The following is an 11,270-nucleotide window of genomic DNA, read 5'->3' as shown; positions in this document are numbered from 1 at the left end:
AATTAAAGGATGCTGACTGAAAGAAAAACACAGAGCATCTAAGTTTTATTTGGAGTCTTCCTGAGGACTATAGCCTAGGAGACATCTCTGAGGACCTGCTCCAAAAAGGAAGGTGAGGAGCCAGTGTATATTTGAATTTGGGGGCTGGGAAAGATGTGTCGTTAAGCATACATCTTGATAACTGATCATTATTCATCACAAAGAATAGATATCTCAACTTAATGATTTTAGTGCCTTTTTTGCATGTGACCAATGCAAAAGTTTGGGGTCATTGAAATTCTCCCTGAGCTGTGCATCTAGGGGCCTGATTATTCAAAACATAAAGTGCCTTATCCTGTTTTTTCCTCCTGAATTCCTCTCAAGGTGCACTGTGATGAGAGATTGCAGCAGGTAGTGACTGAATTCTTGTACAACTAGGTGATGAGTGATGCTGTTCATTGTTTTTTTTAGCACAAGTGGTTTGATTTAATTTTAAGAAAAGTAGGTTGGGAAGATCAAACGTTTCCCACAATGGTCATTGATATTATACATTGCCACGTGTCCAAGGTCCTTCCATGTGGGCATGAAGTCCTAAAGATAATGACCCACTCAGATGAGTGTCTCCTCCCTAGCCCCTCCCACCATGCGGTTCAGAGTCCATCCCTAAGCAGGAAGCGGGTAGAGACCACAGCTCAGGGCCTGAGAGGACGCAGGTCTGTAAAAGGGCCCAGAAGACGGTCGGGTCCCTGGAGAGATCCCTCCAGCAGGAGGACTGGAGCAGCTCATGGACCTTTTCAGCCCTAGGTGCGGATTCTGGAGGGAACTGGTCCTTGTGGGTAAGAGAGCGGGGCAGCAGGACAGAGGAGGGGGAGAAGGGAGTGACCCAGGACCCTCAGCAGGACTTTCATGAACTCACACACATGGCCACAAGTGTGCCCAAATCACAAACACAGGCACACGCACACACACATAGCATTCATTTCTACCCACCCCATGAAGTGTTGCACTTAGACCTCCATGCCCACCACCCCAATCACCTCCTCTGAGTTTCCCAACTACCCTGATCCTCTCTGCTACCTCATGAGCTCCACCCCTTTCAAATTCCTCACTTTCACCAGGACTCTATGCTTCCTTCTCTCTCATATGCTCCTATGGACAGAGGAGCTTGGTGGGCTACAGTCCACCGGATCTCAAAGAGTCTGACACAACTGAGCGACTAACGCTAACATGTTTCCCTGGTGACCATGTATACCATCCTCCAACACCTCTGGGGTCTGCACCTGGAGCCCTGGAGCAGGGGTCTCAGCTGTCTTTGCCTCCTCCATGGAACCAAGGCTTAGGGTTCCCAGAGCAGCAGACACTCTGGAAAGAAAACACATCCTCATCTCCATTCATGTTCACTCCGCTGAACTTAGATGCTAGATAAAAGGCAGGTGTAGAGTCTTGAGGGAGATTCATCCGCTCAGATAACCATGCTGAGCCCCTGTGCTGGGTTCCACCCTGTGCTCAGGGCGGCTGGGGAGGCAGTGGTGACTAACGCAGCCAGGCTCAGTGTCGTGAAGGATGGAGATCTGCCATTAGACTCTGATAACCCTGCATGTCGGGGGAAGAAATAAGAGGGCTCAGAGTCTAGGGGAGCAGGGAGGGGCAGCCTGACCCAGGCTGCAGAGGAGCAGACATCAAAGTTGAAGCCTGAAAGATGAAAGGATGTGAGTTAAACAGGAAGATGCAGATGGGGAGGGAAGACAAGGGATAAGGGTACCAGAAATGGGGAAGAGCAAGTGCAGAAGCCTGAAGTCAGGAGAGAGTGTGGTGGGTCAAGAGAGAGCTATATGTGTGATTGGGACACACAGCCTGGATGTAGCATCTCTTGAGAAGTGAATACACAAATGAATGAATGTAAGGGAGTGCCTGGGGTGATATGGTAGGGTAGATGTGATCCAAAAACGGGTTAGTTGGGTTCTCAACACTCGTTCTCACAAAGAGTGTCTCAAAAGCCATGCTAAGGGTTTGAACTTTATCCTGAGAGCACTGGGGAGCCATGGAAGATACTGGAGCGGGGGGGGGGGGGTCGGGGGCGGCGGGAAGCAGCGTCACCAGTAGAACTTTATAAGGATCCACAAAACTTTCACGTGAAGACGTTAGAGGCTGAGTGTCCAGGGAGGAGGCCAGCATGGAAAAGGATCAGAAAAGAATGGGTCGAGGCAGGGGCTGAGGGAATGGGGAGGAGGGGACAGACTGATGAGTCCTTCAGGAGCTAGAAGCTCCTGACCTGTTCATGAGTATCTCTGCAGATCATTGCCTACAGCTGTAAATCCACGTGTGTGTGTCTTTTTCTCGTTGGCTTCCTCAGCCGGTCTGCTGGCCTGTGGGATCTGCCAGGGTTCGGCCCAGATGGACATCGCCTCACTCACAGGAGTGGTAGGACAACAGAGCCTGCTGGTCATCAGGAATGCCCCTGAAGATGTTCAGGAATACAGCTGGCACCGGGGTGCAAATGACGCTGAGGAAAATCTGATTATCAGTTACAACACCACATCTCATTCCCAGCAGAAGGGGCCCAAGTACAGTGGCCGGGAAAGCGTGATTTCTACTGGTGCCCTGCTGATTGAAGAGTCTCGACTAAATGACACAGGGAACTACACCGTGCAGGCGGCTGCCATCAATGACACCCAGAGAGCAACTGGCTGGCTCGAGGTTCAAGGTGAGTGGGCAGCTGCCCCCTGTCTAACTGCGCTGAATTGGATTGGAGGTTTGGGAAGGGATGCTCTTTGGACCTCACACTGTCCAGTCTTCACCTGCCTCCAGATGACACTGGGAGCCTTAGCGGATGGTCATCTAGCTTCTCCTCGGAGACGGGACCCTCAGTACTTTCAAGGGCTCCAGGTTCCCTCTCAGTGTATTAGTTATCTCCTGCTGCATGACCAATAGCCTCCAACTTAGTAGCTTAAAAGGACACCCACTTCTGTGAGTCACAAGTCTGAGCGTGGCTCAGACATTTACTGAGCTGAGACTCACAAAGTGACAGCTAGGGCTGTGTTCTCATGGGTAACTCTGTCCACAGGATTTCACATCATGGCTCTTTGCCTCATCAAGGTTAAAAACAGTATCTGTCTCTAGACTGCTGAAAAGGAGTCTTATAGGACAATGGCTACTGGGGCTTCCCAGGGGTCTCAGTGGGTAAAGAATCTGCCTGCCAATGCAGGAGCCCCAGGAGATGCAGTTTAGATCCCTGGGTCGGGAAGATCCCCTGGAGGAGGAAATGGCTACCGACTCCAGTATTCTTGCCTGGAGAATTCCATGGACAGAAGAGCCTGGAAGGCTAATATAGTTCATGGGGCCACAAAGAGATGGACATGAACGAGCGACTGAGCACACACAGTCAGACAATGATGGGAGGGACAGCCCATCACCTTCTCCATCTTCTACAGGCTACAAGAAATTCACAGTTTCCACTGGCATTGAGGGGATGGGATTATACAGGGCTTATACCAGGCAGTGGAGATCATGGAGTCATCTTGGAATTCTGTCTACTCCAGTGAGTTCCACAGTGGGGGATCCACAGAGCTAGAGCTGGACTGTCTGGATTTTGAAGACTGGAAGAACTTTGCTTACCTCTGACTCTATGTATACCAAATCACTCTTGTCTTCCCTCTCTGGTCCTCAGTATTCTCATCTATAGAATGGGGGGCAGGTTCTACCCCCATTGTGGTCTGTTGTAAGGTTGGAGGAAGTATTTGTAAAGGGAATGGGACTCAGATCATGGGAGGAATAGTTATGGAGAGCAAAGACCACCCCTCACTCTGAATTCAACCTGTGGCTCCTTGGATGGGAGTTTTCTGTTTGAAGGTTCAGAAAGAACCATATGGCTACACACCTGTGGGAAGAGCTAACCGTCATTGAAAGAGAGCCATAGAGATGGCTCAGAGCATTGGATGATGGGCTCGGGTGATTGCCTGCATCTTGACTGTCTCTTGCCCACTCCCTGCTCCTCTGACCCTCTTAGCCCCAGGATACCTCCTGCCAGGATTCTAGATCCTATCTGACAAGTCTTGCCTTCTCCCCCAAGATACCCTGAAACTCCCTACGGAGAGGAGCAGAGCTTGGAGAGTCAGATCCAACGCTTAATCTTCTCTTTCCTCTTTCACCCAGAGTTTGAAACCCTGGACATCTCAGTCAACGCCAGCATCGTGCTAGAGGATGTGGACTCCATGGCTGCCATCTGCCACACCAACAACACCGAGGTCCAGTGGTATGTGGCCCACACACTGGTGTCCAGCTCTGAAAGCACGGCCATCTCCCCAGACACAAAGACCCTCATCATCAAAAGGGCCAAGAACTATGACTCGCTGCTGCAGTGTGGGGTCAAAATCGTCTTAGGGACTGTCATTCAGAGAAGTGAACTGATCTATCTGACGATGGCCTGTGAGTGTTCTGGGGTCACGAGAGGGAAGCCAAGGGTGGCATCAGGGTTTTCAAAGGACGTGGCCACAAGACAGGCAGAACTGGTGAGAGTGGCATGAGATGCTCTGCAGACAGCTGTCCTGGGTTCAAATCCCAGGTCTGGCTGTTTAAATCTTTGCACTTCAGAACTATCCTTACTGCTCAGACCCCTGGTTCACTCATCCTAAAATGGGGCCCCTCATCTCTACTTCTCAGATTAGAAATATGATTTTTGTGGACCTCTGTCTTTTGTGTAAAGATGTACTGGCCTACAACCAATTGTCTCTTACATTGGCTTTCCAGTTCTTAAGTTTTCAAAACCCAGCTTTCCCTGAGCCTTCCAAATCAGCTCATAGATCATTTTACTGAGTTCTTCATAGAAAGCAAAATTATCTTCACTCCTTCTAATGGGATGGAATTGAGTACACTCACTTAAAGAGTTCAATTTTAAAACTAAGGTGTAGGCATATGTAAAATAGAGAGCCAGAGAGAGTTTGATGTATGACACAGGGAACCCAAAGACGATGCTCTGTGACAACCTAGAGGGATGGCGTGGGTTCTACCCACGGAGGTGGGGGGATCAAGAGAAGGGGACACACGGCCGATGCATGGCATATGCATAAAATGTATAATACGCATAATATGGCATAAAAATCATCACAAGTAACTATCCTTCAGTTTTAAAATAAATTAAAAAAATATAAGGTAGGCATTGCATACATGCTCTGTTTTTATAACCTCTCTGCTGCCCAACCATGCAAGTTGGCAAGCCTGCAAGACCTACTCAAATTCTCAAACAGGTCTTGCAAATCAAAGACACTAAACTCAGAATTGCGATGAAACTCAGAGTCTTTGAAATGTTCCAAGATTGTACAGATTGATCCAGTTCTTGCATCTCTTTCAACCCAGGTCTAGAATCATTTCCCGTTGAAATCTGCAACTGCATTTGCAGGCTCTCAGATTTCCTTACCTGTGGGTTGTGGCCACAGTGCCAAGAAAGCTGTTGCAGAGGTGACAGTCTCTGACCTTCCAACACAGCTCACTGGTCAGAGGTGTGGAATCAAACTCAAGGACCAGGGGCTGCAGATGTTCAGGAAAATTCCTCCCAGTTCATAGGGGTACTTGCCTGGTCCTTTTGTAGGTCAGCAGGGGATTCGGGAATCCCTAAACCTCTCCTCTGAGCCTCGTTATCGCCATCTATGAAATGGATCAAGAATGGCTGTGGTCACGTGGGTCGTGTGGGAACTAACTGAGTGTGTGAAGGTGTAAAGTGTGCAGAACAGCACCCGGCATGCAGTGGGCAGGACGCCCACTTCTATTCTACACCTATATTATTATGACACAAAGGACAGCCAGGCAGCTGGCTTGTAGTAAGTCTCCACAACAGAAGGTGCTATGATCATTGTCACTGTTATTGGCCCAGCTGCCCTGGTCTGCTTGTGGTGCAGAGTGGGGGCAACTCCAGGCTGGAGGAAGACTTCATATGATTGAGGGAAGGAGATGGGAACCCCAGAGGTCAGAAGCATAATACAGGTGTCCTGCCCTGCCTCTGCAGATGGACCCTCTTATGTAATGATCCTCAGCGAGCCCAGTAACAACAACGGCATCCTGCCTGCTGAGATCGGTTCCCAAATGGAGATGGTGTGTGTTTTCAATGGCGCGCCAGAATCCAAGTACCACTGGATCCACAATGGCTCCCTCCTGAGCTTCTCAGAAAAGAACATCACCCTCCCGAGTCTGACCTGGGACCAGATGGGCAGATACAGGTGCATCGTGGAGAACAACCTCACCTAGCTGACCTTGTACGAGGAAGTCTAGGTCCAGCGCCTCCGTGAGTGCAGCAGAGGCCTCTTGCCCTCTCCAAATCTCCCCACTTCTGTGCCTCTGCCTAGGCAGTGCCTGTCATCAGGAATGCCTTCTCTGCCTTGTGTTGCCATGCTCACAATTGTCGGGTGAAATCTCCCTACCCTTCAAGGTCTGAATCCAAACTGTCCCTTGTATGAAGCCCCCAGAGTTCTCAGATCAGAGTTGGAGTGAATTCCGGGGATGCAGGATCAGTCAACACTGACTGAGCACTTACTCTGTGCCAGCAGCCACCATTCTAACCTGGGTGACCCTCCAGCCTCCCTACAGAGTAAGTGACCTTTATCAGCATCACCTCCACTCTACGGGTGAGCAAATGGAGCCACAGAGAGTTTGGGCGCTTTGTTCAAGGCTCCAGTTCTAATGGGCAGAGGACACAGGATTCAAACCCTGGCTATCTGACCTCACAGTCTCTGCCCTCCACAGATCCGCGGGGCTGCTCTGAGGTGAGGAAGTGGGAACACACCAGAGGAGGCAGTGCAGGGAAGATGGGGAGCTGTCCATGGTGTGGCCTCTGAAGTTGGTTAGGAAGGAGTCTGCACGTGGGGGAGGCACCTATTCCGGGACCCCACGCCCGATCCTCTACACCACAGAAAGAGATCGGCAGCCTTGGGAGAGAGCAGGCATGCAGGGCAGTGAAGAGCAGGAGCTCTGGAGCCCAGTGAACTGAGATCAAATCCCAGCTCTGCTGCTGCCCCCTGCGTGAACAGGGGCAGCAGCGTCACCCCTCTGAGCCCCAGTTTCCCCCTTTGCAGTTTGGGGGTTCTCGTTGATCGGGTTGCTGCATGAGGGACATCAGACAGGGCACTAGAAGCCATCAGCCCGGCTCAGAATGAGGGGAATGGACACTGAATGGGGGCTGGAGACATTTATTTCAGTCCCTCTGCACTATTTACTAAGCATCGAATGATACCATTTTTGTGTATGTATGATGCCGCATTTCATGCCATTTGACACCCACTGGACTATAAAACTTCAAGGGAACAGAGGCTGCAAGTCCTTAAATCTCTATTTTTCCCCAGTGCTTAGCATGGCGCCGGGCACACAGGTGGAGCTCAGTGAGTGAATCCCCGTGGAACAAGTTCATGGCCCTGTGTAGCCAGCGCACCCTATGCCTTGCTGCTCTCTGCCCCCAGCTCATGCTTTTCTGGAGGACTTACTTCTACCCTCCATGATGTTGGACATCTTTTTCCTTTGTACTCCACTGTGCACTTCCCAGCTAGAATGTCAGCCCCGTTAGGGCAGGAAGTTTGTTCTGTTCACTGCTGGGCCCCTAGTACCCGAAACAGTGCCTGCATGTGGTAGGGGCTCATGAGTCTCCGAGGAACAGATGTGTGGGTGAATGAAGGGATAAGCGAATGGTGGTCCTGACCTCCATGCCTCTTCTCCTTCTAGGGTTTAGCCAAAGCGTCACCACGTCAACATTCCTCCTGGACTTCCTCATGGCGTGGTCAATCTTGGGCTATGTCCTCCTCTTTACTCTCATCCTTGTGGGCCTCATCAGATGTTACTCCACCAGGTACCGATCGCTCTGGGCCCAGGGTGGGACACTGGCTGGGGACTGGGACTCTAAGACCAGCATACCCTTGAGAAGGGGAGGCAGAACCAGATGGGGAAGGGACCAGCCAGCAACAGGGCTGTCAGGGGTCATCTGGGCAAACAAATAGGTCTCAAGGACCAGAGGCTTGTAGGGGAGAATAAGGGTCTGGGGTCAGCCATGCCTCTAAACAGCAGTGAGGTTTCCTCCAGTGACATCTTTTCAGCCCAGTTTGTTTGCACTTACAGTATAGATATTGAAGGTCAACCTAGAAGGGCAGGTGTGAGAATAACAGGGGTGCATGTCAAGCATCCTGCATGTGTCTGGTACATGGTAGTCACCAGTTACCAAGAGAAGTTGGGAAAATGGGTGGCAGAGGTCAGTTGTGCGGGAGGAAGAGATTGGGTGGGGAGATGATTAAAATCTAGATTCAAAACTCAGCTTTGCCACCAGCTGGATGGGTGCCCTTGAGCAGATCATTCCTCCTCTCATGTCCTCCCAGCCCCCTTGGAAGATGTGAAGAGTCACACTGCCCTGGAGGGTGATGTGGGGATTAGACACACATTGTGGAGGAGGAAGGGACTGGTGTTACTTATAAGAACAGAGTGGGACAAAGATTTCCATTCTCAGCACTATAAGCATTTGGGGTCAGACAATCATCTCAGTGGGGCTTCCCTGGTGCTCAGCAGTAAAGAATCTGCCTGGCAACACAGGAGACTCAGGTTCGATCCTTGGGTTGGGAAGATCCCCTGGAGAAGGCAATGGCAACCCACTCGAGTGTTCTTGCCTGGGAAGTCCCAAGGATGGAGGAGCCTGGCGGGCTACAGTCCACAGTGTTGCAAAGAGTCAGATACGACTAAAGCAGCTTAGCATGGGTTCTGCAGCAAGTGTAGGCAGGTCAGTGATGTGAGTCGGCTATAGGTGAATTGGGCGCTGATTGGGCAGGGGATCGACTGAGGGCAAGAGAACAGCCATTTTTGGTGGCCTGGCTATACAATCCACCATCCCACCACCCATGGCATCTTTCCTCCAAGAACTTAAGACCTCAGATATATTAAAAGTATGGAGGGGGCCTCAGTTTCCTCATCTGTCTAATGTGATGATATTAAAGGTACTTACCCCTTGGGCTGCTGTGAGTTCCCCACTTTACAGATGAGGAAACTGAGGCAGAAAAAAATTAACCTTAAAAAAAAAAAAAGTATGGAGGGAAAGCTAGCTAATCACAAAGGCAAAAATATCAATGAAAGTGTGGGGACTTTTGGTGTAGAAGTCAAGCCTCTAGATTCATCACCTCCAACTCCTGGGGTTCCTTCAGGATGTGGGGCTTGGAGAGAAGCAGTGACCTCTCATCTACCCAGGACTCTCCTACATTCTTACAGTTTCCTGTGGATCCCAGATTTGACTTCTTCCCTAATTCCTCTCCATAGGGCAAATCGGTCTGTATGACTGTCCGCCTCGGACCTGGAGGACAAGACCTGATGGGCAAGGAGGTGAGGGGTGAGTGAGAGATCCCAGAGAGACAAGCTATGCTGGAAGGGGCCCAAGGACTGGCTAGAGGGGACAGTCAAGCAAGGGACTCGGGCCAGTCACGCTGAGACTGGAGGTGGAGGCTCCCAGAGAACGTCTACAGTCTGCTCCTAGGACCGGGGTGGGGGTGGGGGGCTGGGGAGTGGGGGGAGGGGAACCCTAGGAGCACTGGCTACTGACCACTCCATCTGCCAGTTAGAACCAGCCAGTGGGATGCATACTGGGGCACAGCATGCACGGAGCTCAGAGTTCTAATTCCCACACCTCTTCCCCAACAATAAATAGGATTCCAACTTCCCCACTTCCTTTAGCAGACCCTGTGGGACCATCAGAGAGGCTGCAAAGATGCCCCAACTCAGCATCGCCAGTGAAAGAGAGACGGAACCACCTACACATGTCCAACTACCGGGACTTGCTTAAATGGGGCACAGCGCATGTCGGGTGAATCTGTCATGGTTAGAAACTTCGCTGGGCAACGAGACTCACCGGTGTGCAAAAAGTTCAAACTTGACGCTGAGTTAGAAATGCACAATACAGACCATGTTGTGAAAAGTATAGATTAGCTAGTGGATATGGATAAAATTTTACAGTTTGTATGTCTGTCTCCACAGTTTTACATCTGTATGTATGCATGATGTACATATAGTAAATATACAGATCTGTGCAAAAATTGTGGAAAATGCTAACTATCAGCAGTTCTGTCTCAGTTTCTTTCTTCGCACTTTACTGTATATTCTGAGTGCGTTTTTTTTTTTTTTTCCCATCACAAAGTGTATAATTTGTCATTGCAGCACTATTTATAATAGCCAGGACATGGAAGCAACCTAGATGCCCATCAGCAGACGAATGGATAAGGAAGCTGTGGTACATATACACCATGGAATATTACTCAGCCGTTAAAAAGAATTCATTTTAATCAGTTCTAATGAGATGGATGAAACTGGAGCCCATTATACAGAGTGAAGTAAGCCAGCAAGATAAAGACCAATACAGTATACTAACGCATATATATGGAATTTAGAAAGATGGTAACGATAACCCTATATGCAAAACAGAAAAAGAGACACAGATGTACAGAACAGAATTTTGGACTCTGTGGGAGAAGGCGAGGGTGGGATGTTTCGAGAGAACAGCATCAAAACATGTATATTATCTAGGGTGAAACAGATAACCAGCCCAGGCTGGATGCATGAGACAAGTGCTCGGGCCTGGTGCACTGGGAAGACCCAGAGGAATCGGGTGGAGAGGGAGGTGGGGGGGGGGGGGGGTCGGGATGGGGAATACATGTAAATCCATGGCTGATTCATGTCAGTGTATGGCAAAAACCATTACAATATTGTAAAGTAATTAGCTTCCAACTAATAAAAATAAAGGGAAAAAATAAAGTATAAAATTAAGTAAAAAAAAAAAAGTGTATAATTTGTTTTCATAGTTAGAAAAGACAACCCAATACTTTGGCAGAAACCAACACAATTCTGCAAAGCAATTATCCTTCAGCTTAAAAAATAATTTTTTAAAAAAATCTGAAAAAAAAAAAGGAAATACAATCCAATAAATTTAAAACATCATGAAATTAGTTCAGACCCCATAATGTCATTTTGGAAACTTTTTTCTGAACTTTCTTGATGGGTGTGTCCAAAAATATATAAGCAAGCTTGTTCATCACCATGGCAGTTAGAATGGAAGGAAGAAAAGAGGAAACAGGGAGGGAGGAAGAAAGAGATTAGCTAAATCTCCAACAGAATTTCCTAGCGCATCCTGGTTCTTCTTATGAGACAGAGAGGTTCCAGTTCAGCCTATTAACAACCATAGAGTTACAAGCTACCTGGTTGGAACCAACATTTGAAGGAAGATCAGAATATTCTTTCAAATCTGAGGCTGAGTGTGATAGTCCTGAATAGGTTCATCAGGTTTTTCTGTG

General features: G+C 49.0%; 1 protein-coding gene across 11 annotated transcripts; it reads left to right on the top strand.

The window, feature by feature from the left end:
• Window positions 1-650: 650 nt before the first annotated feature.
• On the top strand, window positions 651-10,466 carry LOC133054697 (carcinoembryonic antigen-related cell adhesion molecule 18-like). 11 transcript variants are annotated; one of them, XR_009692493.1, is made up of 7 exons: window positions 651-815; window positions 2,333-2,683; window positions 4,132-4,404; window positions 7,681-7,804; window positions 9,250-9,319; window positions 9,661-9,837; window positions 10,141-10,463. XR_009692493.1 is itself a non-coding variant. In XM_061139946.1 (6 exons), exons 1-5 carry the CDS (start codon window positions 764-766, stop codon window positions 9,266-9,268), a joined length of 819 nt encoding a protein of 272 aa, XP_060995929.1. In that variant the 5' UTR covers window positions 651-763; the 3' UTR covers window positions 9,269-9,312; window positions 9,664-10,466. The 11 variants fall into 11 exon arrangements, 5 of the variants coding, with proteins under 5 accessions (XP_060995929.1, XP_060995928.1, XP_060995925.1 ...); XR_009692494.1 differs by having other exon boundaries at window positions 9,664-10,465; XR_009692492.1 differs by having other exon boundaries at window positions 9,661-10,465.
• Window positions 10,467-11,270: the final 804 nt, after the last annotated feature.

Source organism: Dama dama, chromosome 4 (assembly GCF_033118175.1).
Source record: "Dama dama isolate Ldn47 chromosome 4, ASM3311817v1, whole genome shotgun sequence".
In the NCBI taxonomy this organism is placed as follows: Eukaryota; Metazoa; Chordata; class Mammalia; order Artiodactyla; family Cervidae; genus Dama; species Dama dama.
This window is presented reverse-complemented; position numbering and strand designations above follow the sequence as displayed.